General features: G+C 55.0%; 1 protein-coding gene across 1 annotated transcript; it reads left to right on the plus strand.

Moving 5' to 3' along the window:
- Positions 1–6,167: 6,167 nt before the first annotated feature.
- Positions 6,168–9,104, plus strand: TPBGL (trophoblast glycoprotein like). The gene has a single exon (XM_070426861.1). The coding sequence runs from the start codon at positions 6,423–6,425 to the stop codon at positions 7,578–7,580; it is 1,158 nt and encodes a 385-aa protein (XP_070282962.1). The 5' UTR covers positions 6,168–6,422; the 3' UTR covers positions 7,581–9,104.
- The last annotated feature ends 5,790 nt before the right edge of the window (positions 9,105–14,894 follow it).

Below are 14,894 nucleotides of genomic sequence, written 5' to 3' on the forward strand. Positions count from 1 at the left end.
TTCATACGACCAGCACCATAAGAGTCTTATGTTTTGATTCAAACAGACCATGGTTCTACGGCTCTCCCAGTCTGTGGTTCTTAGAATTCAATGTTGGGATTCCAAGATTCTGTAATCCTAGAAGTCGAAGGCTTGGTACAGCTGAGGAAGATCAGGAGGACCCAAGAGGATGCAAGGGAAGTCAAGCACACTGAGGTCACTCCCAGAGCTAAGCAAGAACCCAGCTGCCTCTCCAATTTCTGTCCCTTGGCCCCCAACTTCCTGCCTGGAGAAGAGCAGTGGCATGAGCACCAAGTTGGAAATCAGAAAATGTACATCTTCAATCTGGCGTGACCCCAAGAGTTGCTCTTAACCTCCCAGTGTTCTCATATAACAATCTAACCAACAGAGATATCAATCTACGCAATAGAAATATCAATCCTGTCTTCCGAGTAACACAGAACAGTGGTGAAGTCAGGGGAACTGGGCCTGCTAACTTCCATTATCAGGAGCCTGACCCTGGTGCAGTTTAAGAAGAGGGTTTTGCTCCCACCTTCTCAAACTGCATCTGCAGCTTCTGAGACCCTGAGTTTTAAGAAAATTAAGATTTAAATAGGTTATTGCCCTTGGTCTATCCTGACCTCTACCTGCAAAAGAAAGGAAGGAGAGGAGAGGAAGGCAGGAACAGAAAGAGTCCAATTTTGCTCCTTCCCCTTCCCCCACCCACTCCTGCTCCAGTTGAATCTATACTGGAATCCTGGAGCCAGCCCCTGCCTGGCCTTGAGCCTCAGTCTTCTCTGCCCTTTAGTTTCCCCAAGAAGAGGAGTGTGGAGGCAGAGTAGCTCTATGAGAAATCTAGACAAGAGCAGCGATTCATGAAAGTTTACAGCCAGAGGGACACAGTGGCCACCCGGAAACACCAGTGAGGAGACAGAAGTCCAGAAAGAGACAGGAACCTGCTCACAGTCGCACAGCCAGCCAGCCTGCAGCAGACCAAGAACAAAAGCCAGATGGAGTCACCTCCCTCTTCTAAACTTGTTTCCAATTCTAAACCAGGGACAACCAATCCAGCCTGGGGCGCCACTTAGAAACTGGGGGTTTCTATCTATGCAGTAAAACACTGTGAAAAGGTAGTAAGGAATATGGTTTTTTTTCCCCATGGCCTAGAGTCCGGGGGTGGTGGTAGGGGTGGGTTGACGTGGAGGCGGGAGCACTTATGACTTTCAGAGGACTCACCAGCTCATTTACTCTAGCCTTTCCCCAGAGGCCCAGGCCACAAAGCGGAGGAGGGTATAAAATATCAGAGAGTTATTTAATAGCCAGTTGTCTGCCCCTCACGAGCAGTGTGGCCTCTGCTGACTCAGTGGAGAAAATGAACCTTGGGCCTATGGATTTTCCCGTGTCTCACAGCTGTGCGGGAAGGAGGAGTGAGAAATGGGAACGGCAGAGCCTATGGTGGAGTTTTCCCCTCCTGCCAGTGCAGAAGCTACACAAGAGGAGAGAACCGGGGGCCTCCCCAGCTGTGACCTAATGACTGAGCTCCATCATGTCAGCCCTGCCGGCTGCTCCTCCACTTGCCTCAATGGAAGGGGGCGAAGAGGGAAAGGGAGGCCACCAGGATAAAGGGGCCCGACAAGCTGCTACAGCGTCAGACTTAAGAGAACCCCCGGGCCATCCTACCACCATTCTAGTTGGGGTGGAAACTTCAAGGCCACACATTGAGAAGGTGGGGGCACTCGGGAAAATCATGGTGTTACTTCCTCCTCCATGATCCTCATCCCCAAAAAGGCCAAAGGGCACAGGACTCAAAAGCCTTCCAGGCCTATCACACACACACACACACACACACACACACACACACACACACACACACTCACCCCTTCTCTGCAGATAAGGAAACTTAGATCCCAAGAGGTAGACTTGCCACAGACCCTCTAATGGACAAAACAGAGCGGGAGGTGATGGGGAAGGGCTACCTGCCGGGTAACCTCAGGGAAGTTGCCAAACCTCTCCAGGCTTCCTACCAAGCAAGTGGAGTTTACAGAGGGCAGGGCCTTTGTGGGGTGAATCGGACCCCAGTGGAGGAGCTAGAATAGGGGAGGGCGATTCAGAGAAGGGTTCTGGGGCCTGGTGGGATAATAAATTCAAAAACTGGGATCTAGACTGGCTGACATGGGGGATTCTCAACCCAGCACAGGGCAGACTATAACTCTGCTTGGGTGGGGCCAGAGCTCTTTGTCCACTGGCTCCCCTGGGATTCTCCACACTCCCCAGAGAATGAGGTGGAAGGAGTGAAACATCAGCCCAGTCACACTCCCCAGAGAAAGCCTAGGATGGGGAGAGCTGCAGCAAAGGAGGAGCAGGAAACCTGAGCTCCTGTCAGACTCCCGTCCAGTCAGCTGTGCAACCCTGGGGAAAAGCACTTAACCTTTCTGGGCTGGTGTCTCCTGGTGCGAAGGGTAGATGGGGGATTCTTACCTCGCCTGCCTCACAGAATGATCAAGCCAGAGATTTTTAAATCTTTATTTCATTCAATAATGTTCCCTAGTGCCTTCTCCATGCTGAACTCCAACATGTGCTGACAATACAGGGAATCAGACCAGTCTTGAGCCCCAGTTGCTGACAATTAGGGGGTTCAGGGGAGCTCTAGCCCTCTATTAAGTGAAATTCAAAGGAGAGAAGAAATTCCTGGAGGGAGCAGAACTCAAGCTGATGAGCCCCGCGGTGCAGTGGACTGGACTGGAGAAACAGAGTGAAGTGGAGAGAGCACTCCAGGTGGGGCAAACAGTCTGGGCAAAGATACTTCCCAGACTGGAATAAACACACGGCCCCCAATGCAACTGGACACATTTATTCAATACCTACTAGATGCTGAACAATACTGTGAGCCCGCAGATGGACAGGGCTCTTCCTCCAGAGAACAGACTTGGCTCTAAGTGGCTCACGGACTTGGCAGAGGAGGGGACACATGCACAGAGGGGCGGCGGGGGGGAGGGGGGGCAGATAGAGGCAACTCACTCCTTTTATCATCTACCATGAATTTGCTGTGTTGGGAAGGGAGAAAAATGGAACAAGGCCAATGACATGGGAGCTAATTAGACTCAGAAAGGGGCAATGCCGCGTCTAGAGCCATATGGTGAGAGCCTGGCAGAGTGGGTGCTAGGCCCCCACACCCTAGACCAGTGGTTCTCAACCTTCCTGATGCCATGACCCTTTAATACAGTTCCTCATGTTGTGCTGACCCCCAACCATAAAATTATTTTCGTTGCTACTTCATAACTGTAATTTTGCTACTGTTATGAATCATAATGTAAATATCTGATATGCAGGATGTATTTTCATTGTTACAAATTGAACATAATTAAAGCATAGTGATTAATCACCAAAACAATATGTAATTATATATGTGTTTTCCGATGATCTTAGGCGACCCCTGTGAAAGGGTTGTTAGGCCCCCAAAGGGGTCTCGACCCACAGGTTAAGAACCGCTGCCCTAGATGATATGGCTTTTGTTCCAAAGCACTTTCCATTCACTTTATCACAATAGCTTTGAGAGGACTAGAAAGGCTAGGAATTCAGAAGCCCACCTACTTTCCAGAAGTAGAAGCTGACAGCCGAGAGGTAGAGAGAGCTCCGAGGTCACCCCAGACCCAGCCCAGCATCTGTTCCCGGCCTCAGCTCCCTGGGGTCAGGATGAGATTTCCCGGTGGCACTGGACCCTCTCAGATGCAGCCAGTACCTTGGACAAAGCCCTGGGCAAGCACCTGGGGCCAGGTTTCCAGGCAAAGCCCTGACAACCACTGGCCTTGGGGCAAGTCCCTGGCCCTCTGACCTCAGTTTCCCCATTTATAAAACACAACCATTGCCTTGTGCTCTGGTACCTAATGGTTCTTGGTTCTCTTTGGGTCTCCTTTCCCCAGTTGAGGTGTTTAGCACCCCCCAATCAAGGCTGCCTACTGCCCTGCAGCCCTTTCATGGGGGTGGGGGGTAGGGGGAAACATCAACCAACCAGGAACCAACCAGGGATCTGGGGAAGGGGCTCTTACCTTGGCAGTTGCTTTGAGGCTGGAAGCAAAAGTGGCTGTAAGCAGCAGGGCGGGCAGAAGACTTTTTCATTCATTCATTCATTCATTCATTCATTTATTCAGTCATCTACGAACACTTACTGTACACTACAGTCTTGTGCTAGTCCTTGTAGTAGAAACACAATAGTGAAGAAAAGCCAGTGCCTCCCTCTGAGGGAGATGACGGAGTTGGAGCTTGGAGCTGACATGAGCCAGGACTGGGGAGAGTCCAAGAGCTCAGGGTCCCGCCCCAATGGCAGCTATCTGAGCACTTGTGCTTATATGAGAAACGACACCACAGCTGGTTACCTCCACAGACCAAGGGCATGGTGGAGGGCGGGATTCGGCTGAGAGTGTGTTGGCCAATGTCTGGATGCACATGCTTGCAAGCATGGGTCTGTAAGCTTGCCCCTCCCAAAACACACCCAGGAACCTGCAAGGGCCCAGAAGTATGAATGTTCAAGTATGAATGTGCTTTTGTATACATGGACATATACCAGGATGCACTCAAGTCTATGTTCATATGTGCACATGTATGAATGAGCCCTCATGTACTTGCAGGAGGCACATCTGAGCCAGCCTGGAACCCTGCACAAGTTTATACAAACCTTCTTATGCATGTGTATGCACACTCAAGAGAGCATGAGTCTGTGTGTACTCACATGAGGACAACCTCACATGTACATATGTACAGACATGTCCAATCATGCATGTGCAAGTTACTGTTCTCATGTGCCAGTACCTGGGAGAGGGAAGGGGGAACGAAGAGCCAGCTCCCCCACTCCCCCCAGCATCAACAGCCCTGGACCTTAACAGCGGTCCTTGCCGGAGACTCAAGCCACCGCAGGGTCTGCCTCTTTTCCTTGAGTGGTATTGATCTGTTAAATATAACCTCAGGGAAGGAGTCAACCCAACAACCGTCCCTAATTCAGGAGAAAGAGACGGCCTGATTCTTAGGTGGGGGAAGCCTCTATCCCAACCAGCTCTGCTGATACCAGAATGGCCTGCAGGATCAAGTGTCAGCCTCTCCAGCCTGAATAATTCATGCCAAGACCAGGAGTGCTCCCTTCTCAGAAGCCTGTTTCTTTAAATCAGGTCTGGAGCGTCCCAGCTCTACCAACAAAATAAAATTTAAAAATTCCCAGAGCAAAACAAACCCATCAACAGCTCAACCCTGGCCCCGCTCTGAACCCCTCCCCCTCCCCCATTCCATGCTGCAAAATCTGCTCCTGTTCTCCCAACCGCTGGAGCCTCAAACCTCCCACACATTCATCATTCACAGAAGGTGTATCCTGGAGGCAGTTCACAGTGTCCAACAACCCCAGGGTCCTGACGCCCAGTGGAACAGTTTAGTGGGTGCCTGTCTGGATGCTCAAGTGGGGAGGAGGGGGCAGCAAAGAGCTGAATCACCACACCCACGGACCCCAAGGCCCGGGACAGTGCTTTGCTGAGGAGTCCAGCCTGGCGGGGGAAACCAGATGAAAAAACTCCAGGCACAGCAGCCAGTGAGTTGGGGGCCCGGGAGGAGCTAAGGGGGTGTCGCTGACTTTCAGAGGTGGGGTGTGATGGGGTCCAGAAAACGCTAGTCCCAGGGATTCTCAGTGGTGGTGACCCAGCCAGGCCTAATGTAACCGGGGGTCGCGGCAGAGGAAGCCCCGAGGCTGGGGATTTTTCCAGTCTTTGGGGGCACAGCCTTCTCCTAGATTAGGAAGAGCAACTTTCTCAACCCATCCTCATCCCTTCCCGCGCTGGGAGGGAGGATGCTGACGTCCTGCCACCAAATGCTCGCTCCCTGGTCTGACCCACCTGCCTGCGCTCCTAGGTCCAGCCCCGCCCCGCACGTGCTGGAGAGGTAAGAGGAAGGATCCAGCTTAAACATGGGAAGTGAGGTCGACGAGGAGGCTGCCAGTGAGAACCTGGGAGAGCCAAACTTCTCAGCAGATCCGGAACCCGAGAGCGGGGACGAGAAAGCACAGCAGTCAAAAGCCCAGATTCTCGGGAGGGAGCCTCCCACCCCGCCTCTCTGCGAGCAGGGCGCGGAGACTCCGCTGGGGGCGGAGGAGGAGGACGGGAGGCGGGGAGGGGGGAGGCAAACCCTGCCCACTCGGCTCCGAGCCGGAACGGCCGCGGAAGCCGGAGGCCAGTGCGCAGGGCGAGTAGGGCACCGGGGGCGGGGGGCTCCGCTCCCCGCCTGACCCCTCTCGCCCCAGCCCGGAAAGTGAAGGTTCCTGGGATTTTAGAGCCAACGGACGGAACCACCGCGACTGCCAGCCTCTCCAGGTCAAGGACTTGCCCCGCCCGCCCCCTACCCGCCCCCAAAGCGCTCAGAACTCACTGGTGAGCGCGGTGGCCCAGGCGCTGGATGCGGGGGCCGCCGCGATGGCCCCGCGCTCGGGACAGCCGGAGCCAAGGGGGCCGCTGCTACCCGGGCTGCTGCTCGTGGCGGCGGCGCTAAGCCAGCCCGCCGCGCCCTGTCCCTTCCGGTGCTACTGCTTCGGCAGCCCCCAGCTGCTGTTGCACTGCGCGTCGGGCGCAGAGCTCCGGCAGCCACCCCGGGACGTGCCGCCCGACGCGCGCAACCTCACCATCGTGGGCGCCAACCTGACGGTGCTGCGCGCGGCCGCCTTCGCCGGCGAGGACGCGGATGGGGAGGAGGGGGCGGCGGGCGGCGTGCGCCTACCGTTCCTGACCGCGCTGCGCCTCACGCACAACAACATCGAGGTGGTAGAGGACGGCGCCTTCGACGGGCTGCCCAGTCTGGCGGCGCTCGACCTGAGCCACAACCCGCTGCGCGCCCTGGGCGCCGGCGCTTTCCGCGGGCTGCGGGCGCTGAGCTCGCTGCAGCTCAACCACGCGCTGGTGCGGGGCGGCCCCGCGCTGCTGGCCGCGCTCAACGCCGCGCTCGCCCCGCTGGACGAGCTGCGCCTCCTGGGCCTGGCGGGCAACGCGCTGAGCCGCCTGCCGCCCGCCGCGCTGCTCCGGCCGCGCCTCGAGCAGCTGGACGCGCGCCTCAATGCGCTGGCCGGCCTGGGCCCCGACGACCTGCGCGCTCTGGAGCGCGATGGCGGCCTGCCCGCGCCGCGCTTGCTGCTGGCCGACAACCCCCTGCGCTGCGGCTGCGCCGCGCGCCCCCTGCTGGCCTGGCTGCGTAACGCCACGGAGCGCGTCCCCGACGCGCGGCGCCTGCGATGCGCCTCCCCGAGGCAGCTGCAAGACCGGCCTTTCCTGGACCTGGACGAGGCGCGGCTGCGCTGCGCTGACCGCGACGCCGAAGATGTAGAGCTCGCCGGCCCGGAGCTGGAAGCCTCCTATGTCTTCTTCGGGCTGGTGCTGGCGCTCATCGGCCTCATCTTCTTAATGGTGCTCTACCTGAACCGCCGGGGCATCCAGCGCTGGATGCGCAACTTGCGCGAGGCCTGCCGGGACCAGATGGAGGGCTACCACTACCGCTACGAACAGGACGCTGACCCACGCCGCGTACCCGTCCCAGCCGCCCCCGCCGGCTCCCGAGCCACTTCCCCGAGCTCGGGACTCTGAGCTTCACTTGTTGGGGGTGCCCCTGCCAACTGATGACTTTACTGGGGCCACCTGGCCCGAAGGAGTGGGTATGAGACACTTGCGAGCTTGAGGCTTTTGAGACCTGTCCCTGACCTGCCTGAAACCTTTGGATTCTGGCATCACCACCCCCTTCCCTCCCACACCCATGGAAACCCCAAGCTGTATCCCTCTTCCCAGCCTCTGAGAGCTCTTACCATCAAAGACCCAGAGATGCCCTTCTGATTCCAGAAGCCCTACCCACTCATCCCAGGCTCCAGACCCATCAACCTCCCTCCCCCTTTTAAAACTCACCAAGACACCTCCTAAAATCCCAAAGCCCTGAGATTGCTTCCACCACCCTCGCCTTTGAGCCCTGACCTTTCAGTGGGAAACATCACCCTAGACTTCAAGGACCCCCATCTCCAGCTTGGAGCCCTCAGTTCCCTTCCCAGAGCTGGGGCCCTCGCACCCCATTCTGGTCTCAGAAGCAGAGCACTCCCATGGAAAGGTTTTGGTGAACTTGGAGCCTTTCTTCTCATACCAGAGCTCTGAGCCCTCCGTCCTGCATAGAGACCCACACCTCCGGGCTCTAAGGGTGGGGCACCCTCTCCCAATCAGAGGCTGTATTTCATACCACCCACCACCTCACTCTGGCTCAGACCCCCATTCCTTGGGGCTTGGGGCTCAGCTCCGTTGGTCTCTCCCACCCCAGGGAGGGGCACACCCTATTACAGCCTTAGTGTGGAGCTGATCTCTAGCCTTTCCCCCCAGAGCTCTGATCCCCCCGTATTCAGTGCTTGGCCCAATCTCAAACTCTCAGCTCTTTACCCTGATCTGAGTTTCATCCCCCTGCCCAAGTCTTAGGCTCTCAATTCCCCCACACACCCATAGCTTGCACTCGGTACCAACTCCTGCCACCCACTAGGCCAGCGTCCAGTGAGGAATCCATCCCTGGCATGTGCCCACTGGACACACTATAAAATGAGCTCTCCAGCACTGCAAGACAGGAGCAGGTGCCCCAACCATGCTAGCAGCTCCCCACGGGGAAAGGAGGGTCCTGGGGCTGTGAAGTCAGGCCTCAGAACCAGGGTCACCCACCCGCCGTGGCCTCAGAGAGGGGTCAGGACAGGGGCTCTGAAGGCCTGGGAGCCCATATGCTCTTTCCTATCCATCTGGCTCTTCTCCACTAAGGATTCCTTGCTGCCATGCAACATCCCCCACCCCTTCTGGAAGAGGAGGGGAGGTCTCACCTCCCATCTCAGGCACAAGCCCTTCTGTTCAGGGTCAGAGCCTTGGCGCCCTGCCTTCTGCATGATCCCAAAGCACAATCGGTGAGTGGGGAGGGGGCTGCCTCTCCCTGACTCCCACCCCCTTGGTCAGGCAGAACGGCTGGCCTGTGCTGCTGCCGCACACAGGAAGTCGAGCTCCTTCGGCATACCGGCTTGAGGCCTGCCTTCCCACCCCTACCCAAGAAATCTAGAAATCCCTTGGGCCGTTTTCTATAAAGTCTGCAATAACCTCTGATACTCTGCTCTTGTAAGTGGTGCCATATCATTCGGGCTGACCTTGGGGCACTTGGAGGGGGGCGGGGGGGACACTTGGAGGGCATTTTGGACCTCCCTAAGGTGCGGTGACCTTTGGTTTCTTCTCCTGGGCTGTGGGGAAGAAATGGGATCCGACTGCACATAGCAGGGTCGAAGCCAGGCACATAGACTTCCCATGGGATGGCACTGCTCTCCAAACCAGTCTGTTTTTCATCCTCTGAGATGGGGGTCATACACAGCCAGGTTGGGATCCTAAGCTTCCTCTACATCCTGTTATCCTTTCACTCCTCATCACAGCAGTGGTGGTGGGGGGCGGGGGGAGGGGGTGTGGGGGAGATAGAGTTGGACTGACAAATGCTGGCATCAGATGAGGCTGCCAGGCAGGAAATGCAGCCACAGAGAACTGAGGCCGTTAATTCAGACAGGAAAGAGGATGGATCATTGTTTGCTGCTTTGGCGTCATCCCCTCTTGACAAATCACCTGATTCTCCCTCATATCCCTGTCACGCCACAATCTCCTGGCTGGAGGGGTGAGAACTCCTTCGTATGCAAAAGGCCGAGAGGAGAAGCAGCCTAGACGTGGGAGTGGATGAAATGACCCCTGAGGTATGTGGAGCAAGGAGGCAGGTGGGTTCTGGGCCAGTAGGGTCAGGCCAGGAGGCTTAACTCCTGCCTCATGGTGCCCGTGCTGGGTTATCTCACATTTAGGAGCTCAGAGCCCTAGAACCACATGGTAGAATCCAGGATGCTGGCGTTTCAGAACTTTAGGGCCACGTCATCCTAGAAATGGAGCCTTCTAAACATTGAAAAGGACCTCGGAGGTAAGGTAGGAGCCACTCCTAAGCCAGTGGTTCTCAACCTTCCTAACGCCGCAACCCTTTAATACAGTTCCTCATGTTGTGGTGACCCCCAATTTCATTGTTACAAATTGAACATAGTTAAAGCATAGTGATGAATCACAAAAACAATATGTAATTATATATGTGTTTTCCGATGGTCTTAGGCGACCCCTGTGAAAGGGTCGTTCGACCCCCAAAGGGGTCTCGACCCACAGGTTGAGAACCGCTGTCCTAAGCCATCTCACCAAGGAACACCCTCTCTTCATAAAGTGTTCACTCTCTCTCTTCCTGGGAGTGTCCCTTTCATTGCCAGAGGAGTCTGCCTGGGACTTCCCCACAGTCCAGTCGCAGCTTAGCCTTGGGGCAGGAGCGCGCTCACCCTTGATTAGCTCTTTACAGAGTCAGAGACAGTGCACGAGACCTTATCTCCTCCCAGCAAATCCACTACCCCGGTCATTCTGCGTGAGAAGGGATTACATTCCCTGGAAGCATTCCCATCTGTCAATGACCTTCAGAGGGTTCTCTGTCAATCCTCCAGGACAAAGAAGTAGGGGTGACTCTAACATGGTTCAAGAACTGCCTTTAACAGGTCACCTCCCCAATTCCAAAGATGTGCCCTCTGGTAATGGAGCCAAAATCTGCAGTAAGTCCTGGCAAATAAAACATGCTATTAGCTGTGGGTTCATTGTCAGCAAGAATCTTGGAGAGTTTCACATGAGAGCTGTTTCTAAGCGAAGTATCAAATCGATAGTTGTCAAAAATTAACTGATTGAGTGCCAGTTGATATTTAACCTTCGTGCCCATTAAATGCTATCTCTAGGCTGCCACCCTCTTGCGGTCTGTCAGTGGCCTTTGGTCTTAGGAGACTACCAACAGGTCCCCAGGGGCCCCAGCCCTTCCTCCTCTGCAAATCCAGCCATGCATTCAGCCTCTACCAGTGCAGACAAGCTAACGACCCTGGGGAGAAGTCGTAGTTAATCAAGGTTGAGAGCAGGGGTCCTCAAACTACGGCCCGCGGGCCACATGCAAATACAAATATTGTATTTGTTCCCGTTTTGTTTTTTTACTTCAAAATAAGATATGTGCAGTGTGCATAGGAATTTGTTCATAGTTTTATTTATTTATTTATTTATTTATTTATTTTTATTAAATCTTTATTGTTCAGATTATTACATTTGTTCCTCTTTTTTTATGTTTTTTTTTTTTTTTAAACTATAGTTCGGCCCTCCAACGGTCTGAGGGACAGTGAACTGGCCCCCTGTTTAAAAAGTTTGAGGACCCCTGGTTTAGAGAAAAGAAGTCCCAGGACACTGAAAGCTCAGAGTAAGAACCCCTGACTCAACCCAGGGAGACTTCTTCCAGGAAATCACATTTGAATGGGGCGCAAAAGGATGGGTAGGAGTTTGCAGAACAGAGAACGCTCAGAAGTTGTCAGCGTGTGCAAAGGCCTGCAGGCAGGAAGATTTTGTGAGTTTGAGAATTGGGAGACCATTCATGGCTGGGAGGATGCCTTTGGGCAAGCGGGATCTGCGTCCCCCACATTCTCCACTGGGCGGTAGTAGAGCGACTCCCACCTTCCAAAAAGGCAAGGAAGTGGAGTCGGGTGACATGTGGGACAGGAGACCTCCACGGTGCCTCTTACTGGTTCCTTCTGCCCTTCCTTTTTGTGGCAGACCTCATGCTGGGCACTGGAAGCATCGAGAGGAATCAGAACTAAGCAGTGCCTACAGGAGGCAGATGGGCCAGGGGATAAGGAGTCCAGAAGATACCTTATAGGGAAAGGTGAGATGGAGGGATCTGTCCTGCCCTGACACCCTGATGCTACCCTCCTGCTTCAGACCCCCTCTCATCCGTGCCAGGGCCCCCACGGAATGGCTACATGCTGGGAATGCTGCTGGATATGAGGTGGGCAGGAGACTGCAGGGGACGGACTGCAGGGGAAGATTCCGTCCAGGGTGTCCCCTGAGAGAGCAGGCACGGTAGAGAGCAGGAGAGGGAGAGAAAAGGTGTGTCGCTGTCGGCAAAGTGACAGACATAAATCAGCTCTGCACTGTGAGGAACGTGTCAGACTCCCCAGCGTTCTGTGACCCTGTAAACAATGTGAAACCTCCTTTCAGAAACACAGGGAGCCTTCTCCTTGAGGGGTTCATTTCCGTGACCCCATTCCTCTCCATGCCCCTCAGGTCTGGGTGGGAACCAGCAAGGGCCCAGCTGGAGTCCAGAGGGTGGGCTTTCAGTCTGAAACCTGTCCCTTGGTACTTAATCAGAAATATCTCCTGAGATCTTACTGTGCACTGGGTGCTGGGGATTCAGCAGGGAACACAGCAGAGCCGGCTCCTGCCATCCTGGGCCAGTCCAACTCTGACCTTGGACATCCCCGCCCGTCTCTGGCTCCATGTTCCTTCTGTCCCGGCTGGGGCGGGGCTTGTGACCTCCGGAGGCACCGCCTGCTCTCACTGGAGTCCATCTCCTTCTTCAGTAAGTCTCTGCCTGGCAGACTCATGGCCCTAATTTATGGGCATGGCCTTTTCCGGACTGGGAGAAGTGACGGGGGCAGTTAATATTCCTGGGTAATGCGCTCGGCTCCTTCAGAATGCCCTCCTCCACCCCTCCCCGCTCCCTCACTGCCCCACCTTCTTCTCTTGAGGGATGCCTCAAGGCCATTTACTCAGGGCTGGCCAGTCCCACGCAGACCCCCTCAACTAACCTGTCCTGGTGCTGGTGGGGAAACAGGCCCAGAAAGCCCAGCAGCCCTCCTCCAGGTCACACAGGACGTCAGGAGCAAAGCAGAGCCAGAGCCCAGGATGCTCCCTGGGGGCCATTCCTGCCCTGCGCTGGGTCTGACTATCTGGCTCCGGGCTGCCCCACCTCCTAACTCTGTGCCCACACCCCGGTGGGCATTGCCTCCTGCAGCCAGACTGAGGCGGTGGTGGCCTGGAGATGGGAAAAGGAAGCAAACAAGGAAGGGGTGGGAGGACTCCGCAGCCTCCATCGGCAGCCACCAGCAGGCCTCACAAACCCACCCCAGCCTCCTGCAGGCAGAAACCCTGCTGGGGGACCCTTCTTCATGGAAAGGCATCTCCACCTCTGCCTGAGAGGGGAAAGGGGTTTGTTCTGGACCCCCAATCTCTGAGGTCCCAGGCATAAGACTCCTTCTTCCTCAGCCTCTTGTCTCACTGAGTAGCAGCTGAGGTGGGGCAGAGCCTGCTCCTGCCCTCAGTAAAGATGGGGTCACTGTGATCATGGAAGCACACCAGCGGTCCCTAACTAAGGTGACCATCCACGCTAGGAAGCCTTGGAGGGTGGAAGGGGTCACTGTTAATAATTACACGGGGACAGGGATAAGCTAGGACTGTGCCAGGCTGGTGGGCCCTGGACTCCAGTATCTTTTTAAAAGACTTGGAGGAGAAAAGAAAAAGTGCTAGACCAGCTAGTCTGCCAGCACTATATAACTAATACACTCCCCGCCCTTCACCCTGTCCTCCAGTCTCACTGAACAGCATCTTTTTAAAAATATATTTTTATTGATTTCAGAGGGGAAGGGAGAGGGAGAGAGATGCGGAAACAGCACTGATGAGAGAGTCAGTCATCGGCTGCCTCCCGCCCACCCCACACTGGGGATCAAGCCTGCAACCTGGGCATGTGCCCTGACCGGGAATTGAACCATGACTTCCTGGTTCACGGGTCGACACTCAACCACCGAGCCACACGGCCAGGCCAACAGCATGTTTTTTAAAAATATAGTTTTATTGATTTTTAGAGAGAGAGGGAGAAAGGGAATGGGAAAGAGAAACAATGTGAGAGGGAAACATCAATCAGCTGCCTCCTGCGTACCCCCCTCCCGCCCCTACTGGGGATCGAGTCTGCAATCCGGGCATGTGTCCTGACTAGGAATCAAACCGACAATCTTTTGGGATCCGAGATGACGCCCAACCAACTGAGCCACACCGACCAGGGCCACTACACAGCATCTTACACACAATCCTCCAGCTACACCAAACTGCTCCCGTTTCAGTAACTGAGCCGGGTATTCCCAGCCCCATGCTTTTGCTTACATAGGACACTCTGCCTGGGATGCCTTCCTCCCACCCAGAGCATCAGGGCAGCTCAAGAGTCCCTCTGCTTCCCTTACCTCACCCTCTTGTTCCTGCCCCTGTACTCCCAACCCACCCTTTATTCGTCCTCATTGGTTTTCTGGCCCATTGTCCACACCAGACCAGACACTCCCCCCAGGGGCCCAGCTCCCCCCTCTCTTTCCTGTCCCCAGTCCTGGCTCACAGACAAGATTTGTGAGCACTGTCCCTGCCCCACAGAAATCCACAGCACAGGGGAGACGCATCATGCAGGGCTTGTGGCCTCCTGCTGCTGCATATCAGATGCTCGTTCCCTTTGACTCCCACAATCTCCCCCCTCACTGAACTGAGGTTCCAGTTACATAAGATGCCTGCATGGCCAGCTCCTTGTTGCTGCTGCTCAATCGAGTGAGAAAACAGAAAAAAAAAATGCAGCTTTAGAATATGTAATCATGCAAAACATAATTTATCCTTAGCTTTCTTGACTTTGACTTTTTAATACAATTATAGCTTTCTGGCTCCTCCATTTGGAATACTCGTCCAGAGTCCTGTCTGATCCACTTGCACCACTGGCTCAGCCTGGGTTCCTTGCCGCCAGGGAACTGCAGCGACATCTGTTGGCCGAGTGGTGTAGAAGCCGAACCAGTTTTAACTTTTCTTTGAGTCCACGCGCCACCTGCTGGTTAAGGTGGGGAAGTGCCTTCTTTCCTTCAGTCACCATCCATTCAGCAAGTATTTTAAATGCCTATGTGCCAAGCGCGGTGCTAGGAAGAAGCTGAGGACACAGTACTGAAGAAAAATGACAATAAAATAATAATAGTAATAAATAACACGGACATGCTTAGTAGGTGCCAGGAA

Source organism: Myotis yumanensis, unplaced genomic scaffold (genome assembly GCF_028538775.1).
Source record: "Myotis yumanensis isolate MYYU_CA2020_CCGP unplaced genomic scaffold, mMyoYum1.0.hap1 SCAF_10, whole genome shotgun sequence".
Lineage (NCBI taxonomy): Eukaryota > Metazoa > Chordata > Mammalia > Chiroptera > Vespertilionidae > Myotis > Myotis yumanensis.

What these genes read in the sequence shown, in the direction of transcription:
- TPBGL (XM_070426861.1), top strand. Translation starts at nt 6,423, where the DNA reads ATGGCCCCGCGCTCGGGACAGCCGGAGCCAAGGGGGCCGCTGCTACCC.